Source organism: Haematobia irritans, chromosome 4 (genome assembly GCF_050003625.1).
Source record: "Haematobia irritans isolate KBUSLIRL chromosome 4, ASM5000362v1, whole genome shotgun sequence".
Taxonomy (NCBI): Eukaryota; Metazoa; Arthropoda; class Insecta; order Diptera; family Muscidae; genus Haematobia; species Haematobia irritans.
Genome location: NC_134400.1, coordinates 58123507 through 58128750, shown reverse-complemented (window position 1 = coordinate 58128750; position 5244 = coordinate 58123507). Strand labels below are relative to the sequence as shown.

At 35.5% G+C, this 5244-nt stretch overlaps 1 protein-coding gene across 1 annotated transcript; it reads right to left on the bottom strand.

The window, feature by feature from the left end:
- Positions 1 to 491: 491 nt before the first annotated feature.
- Oct-TyrR (Octopamine-Tyramine receptor) lies at positions 492 to 2428 on the bottom strand. Its single transcript, XM_075304514.1, has one exon. The coding sequence runs from the start codon at positions 2360 to 2362 to the stop codon at positions 611 to 613; it is 1752 nt and encodes a 583-aa protein (XP_075160629.1). The 5' UTR covers positions 2363 to 2428; the 3' UTR covers positions 492 to 610.
- Positions 2429 to 5244: the final 2816 nt, after the last annotated feature.

Below are 5244 nucleotides of genomic sequence, written 5' to 3'. Positions count from 1 at the left end.
CACGAAAATTTCGTTTCACGGGTACACCTCAATTTTTTCTAAAAGCAAATTAAAATTGTAAAATGATACATTTTAAATTTTTAATGTTAAAATTTTTAACATATGTTAATCAAATTCTTGGAATTCGTGTAATAAATATTAACAAATTAATTTATTCATTTATTGATTCAATTATTTTTATAAAAACTAAAATCAATCACTCAAGTTATCTAAATTAATTGAGTTAAAATTAACTAATTGCTCTAATTAAACAATTTCGTGATTGAAGACAAACAATAATTTGTTCTGAGGGCCTTACAAGAGGTCATTTTCTGAAGGCTATATGTTAGCTTTTCGAAAGATAGGACTGGAGAAGGCCTTGACCTTTAACTTTGACAAGCAATGCAATTATCTAATATGTAGACCTTGACATAACCAGGAAAGCCGTTAATTTAAATAAATTGCTAGCATAGTCATATCTTTGTTTGTGTCCTTGAGTGTAAAGACCAGAATTCCATTTTGCATAAAATCCACTATCGATTTATTATCTAACTAGAATTAACTTAACTAACTTCATGATTATGCTTATGATTGAGTAAACATTGTCTTAGTAGCTTTTTGTCAAACGTGATTATTTGATACCCAAAAGTCTTTTGAACGCTCGCCTATAGTCTAGATTGAATATGGTGTAGATGATTGGATTGAGTACCGAGTTTATGTAGCCCAACCATGTAATGAAGTTCTTAAGTTTCACCGAGGGACAGCAGGTGGAGCAAAACGGTAGGACGACATACATCAGAAAGAACGGAAGCCAGCAAATCACGAAAACTCCCATTATAATGCCAAGAGTGCGGGCGGCCCTCCGCTCTTTGGAGAGGGAAATTTTTTGTTTCTCCTCAATGAACTGGTATACTGCGCCGGGCTTCTTTTGGAGTTGTACACCTTGTAGTGATGTTGCACCCACCGATGACTGCGGTGGTGTTATTTTTAGAGAAAGGTTTTCATCTTCTACTTCGCCGGTAGATATTTCATTGGCTTCGCGGTTGCTGCAAACCACCTGCATGCATCCTTTGGGATCACTTCCGCTCTCGGTGGATATTTCAGGATTTTCTTGATCGCCATTCTTCACATTGGGCGATAATAGTAGACTTTCTGCTGTCGGACCACCACCTTCCTTGGAATACTGAACATTCTGTTCATTTGTCTGTTGACTTTTGCGGGCTTTTGACTTTCCATGTTTAATGGAGTCCTTAATTTTGGCCCTACGTGTCTTTTTGCGTTGGGATGCTGTGGCTGTGTTTGATTCTTGGATTTGCGTACTTTCGTTGTTGGCATTCGTTTCACTGCTCTCCGATTCTTGGTCATTTTGTATCATTGGTGATGTGGAAAATTGTGTAGCATTCCTACAGCAACAGATGACATTGTAGCACATGGACGTTATGCTCAATGTGCCACTTGTGTTTGAGGCGACTACAGTCGCAGTCACATCTGCACTGGCAGACCGGGTAGATATTGTATTGATTTTAGCTGCCTGGGCTCGTTCCCTTAGCCTCCGCCTGGTGGCTATAAAAATTTCAATGTAAACGCATGCCATGATTATCAAAGGAATAAAGAAGGATCCCAACGAAGAGTAAATAACATAGCCGGGATCAGAGTTAAGTTCACAGGGTGTTGCACTAGTGAATTCCTCCGGCCAGTCATTCCAGCCCACCAGTGGAGGTGAACTTATCAGTAATGATAGTATCCAGACGCCAGCAATCAGAAGCAATACTCTCTCCACTGTGCGCTTTTGGGCATAGTTAATGGGATCAGTTATGGCCCAATAGCGGTCCAGAGCAATGGCGCATAAATTCAAAATTGATGAAGTGCAACACATGATATCGCATGTTAGCCACATTTTACACAGATAAATCCCGAATTCCCATCGCCCAAGAATGGAGTAGGCTACATTGAATGGTAGCACCAAAAGGGCCACAGTCAAATCGGCCACAGCCAGGGAGACTATGAAGAAATTCTGTACGATACGCAGGGGCTTATACGTAAAGACGCTTAGTATGACCAATATATTGCCAATTACTGTCAGCACAATTATTATGGATAACACAAGGGCCGTGAGTATGGCCTCCCACTCAGGCACGGCCAATTTCACACCAAAGTAGCTATCATGCCACTCTTCAATTGGTGGCATACAACCGTGTTCGCCAATGTCCGTATCATTATTTCCATCTATGTTGAAATCTAAATATGTTGAGCTAATATTCAGCAGACTCGATGATGTGGTTACTCGGAATCCTGCATCATTGCTGCCACTGCCAAATGTGTCCAATGACGCAGCTGTAGCTAATGGCAAGCTTGTTAATGACAATTGATTTGTGGGTGGCATTTTGGCATTCCTTATCAAAGGGCATTCACAAAGGGCATCTATCTATTGGCGCATTCCGTCCACATTGCATTTGCATTGAACTGAAATAAGAGAGAAAAAAATCGAAAATTATTTCCCATTACGTGACTACTAGGATGTGATATTTTCATAGGTTTCCCCCTTTTTTTGATTTTTTTTACTAGGGAGTAAGGACAATGTGAAAATATTGCATAATCCAATTGATATGGTCTTTTTTATGGATCGTTGCTTTGTCCGTACAGCAGCACTGGGGCAAACCACAGGGGCATTATGCCATAAATATATGTATTAAGGAGGATTCTTCACATTTGAATATGTTAGGGCTTGACATTATCTAGGTTGTTACAAATATTGTACATTGCTTTCAATGTTAACAACGCCACGCTTCAGTGTAACGCACGAATATAACATTTTAAAATTGATTAAAAAATTAAAATAATTAAAACAATCGACATAAAAAAAGTATAAATGATCCCGTCCACCTAGAATTGCTTACAAGAATTTTTCTTGCAGATACCGGATATGATGAAAGTTTATCGATAGGGATTTTTAAGAAGATCACTGTAAATGGTACAGTTAAAGAAATCAAATCTGAAATTGCCCTAAGCTAACCCAGTATCAATCTATATATTTAACATCCGAATAACGTTTGTTTGTTAGTATGTTGAGAAATCTAAACTGCTATGATTTACCTGAAATTTGGAGAGGGCCTGAGGGGATGTTAACATATAACATGAATATGTGGGTGACTCGCTCTTCACACCTTCCCTTGCATAACATTTTGAAACTTGAAGAAAAGTTCCCCGATTTGCTTGAAATTTTAAACGAAGCTAGAGGGTTGTCTCTATAGGTTTGAATGGGAAAAGGCAGCCTTGCTAACTCATCCAATTACTTAGAATTTATAGTGAACGTGGGCGAGGTTATGAAATTAATATACACGCAAAAAAATAATTCTTTCCTCCCAAACGAAATTTTAGACAAACAAAGTTCGTTTCTCATTTGCTTTTCGCTGTAAGGAAGTGTATTTGGAAGAAAAGTATATACTTTTTGTGATAAACGTTTATTCTTTTCCAGGATGTAAAAACAATTTCATAAAGACTAGCTCAAAAAAAAACATTTTTTTCTTGCTAATTGCATTGTCCCTCACATCTTTCTCACATCCACGAGGATTTTTAGTTCTTAACACCTTTTCCTGTAATACCAACAATGTAGAAGAAATTATACGATTTTATAAATTTTTAAAATTTTTTTTACCTTTCGCCTGGACGGAGAATCGAACCGCGGACCATGCACATTGTAAGCCAACACACTAACCACTGAGCTATGTACCTGTTATGGTCATCAATAGATAAATATCCATATAAGTTATATTTATATAGCATAGCTTGCGGCGCCCACGAACCGAATAAACAAAGTTTATTTAACAGAAACAAACATTTAGTTTGTCACCGTGGAGCAGTGGTAGCTACGTCCGACTCTCATGCCAAGGGTCGTGGGTTCGATCCCTGCTTCGGCCAAAGTTTTTTTTTTTGCTTTTGTTTTTTTTTTTACATATATTCCAGATATATTCGGAAGATTCCGAAAAAATGTTCAACATTACATTGTACTATATTAAATTTTGAACTGTAAAATGTGTCTTATTAAAGACCTAAAGTCAGAAAAGAACAGTGTTTGATATAAACGAAATGGACTGTGTTGTTATTTCAAAAATAACTTTTTTTATTGAAAAAATAAAAATTTTGTAACAAACGAATTTTTTTGGTGATAAAAGTTTAAAATTTTCGAAGCAATTCAAAAAACTCTAACAAAAGAAAAACGTTTTCGGTACACGTTTTCCAAACGTTTTTTTTCTTTGCGTGTAGTGTACATCATTTTGTAATATCTGCTCGGGGAGGAGCACCTCGTCCTTGTCCGATTATTTGAAAATTTAAAGTTTTTAGATTTTCTTGATATATACACGAGAAAATAGCTCCTCCTTGTTTTTTTAAATATTTTTTTTTAATAAAATTCTTGTATTGATATTTCGCAGGGATAAAATCATTTACCGTGAATAATATTGTACCGAAATGTAATAATAAATGACGACAATATCGCCATTTGTGGAAGAATCGGGTGATACATATGCATTGGAAAAATTTCGAGAACGATTGGACTTAAATTACGATCCATACTACATGGACAGACAGATGGATATTGGTAGATCTAAACAGATATGATTAGATTTCATAATGGACCCCTTTAGATATAAGCAGATATACCCACATATGATAAGATAGAATTAGATATAAACGTTTATAATTCCCTATATGATCATATCTGGCAATAGATCCAATTATATATAGGGATAGATATAATTATATCTAAGACATTAGATCTAAGCCAATATTGGCATCTGGCCAGTAATTAGATATGATTATATATTACCATTTTCCGGATCTACTCATATCTAATTGTATCAAATTATATCTCTCAATTTTTAATGGGGTAGCTATGTTATTAGTACATTTTAACGGGTAAAGAAGACAAGTTTCGAAGTTAATCATTTATTCGTTACAACTTCCAAGTGCAATTTTTTAAAAGTTTTAAAGTCTAATGTTCAAATTTTAAATCGATTTGTAGATTAAAATTATAATCCTTAACGCAACCTCAAATTACACTTTCACGTGCAAATCTTATTTGTTTGATATACAAATCAAATTAAATATCAAATTGAGTTCATTCACCATCCCCATCAAAAGAATTCCTTTAAAAATTATTTTATTTTAAGAGGCCATTTGATTTTTCATCTATAGGAAGAAAGACCAGCGAAGCAAATTTTAAAATAATAAAATTACTCCATTATCTCTTTAAAGTTCCTTCCCATT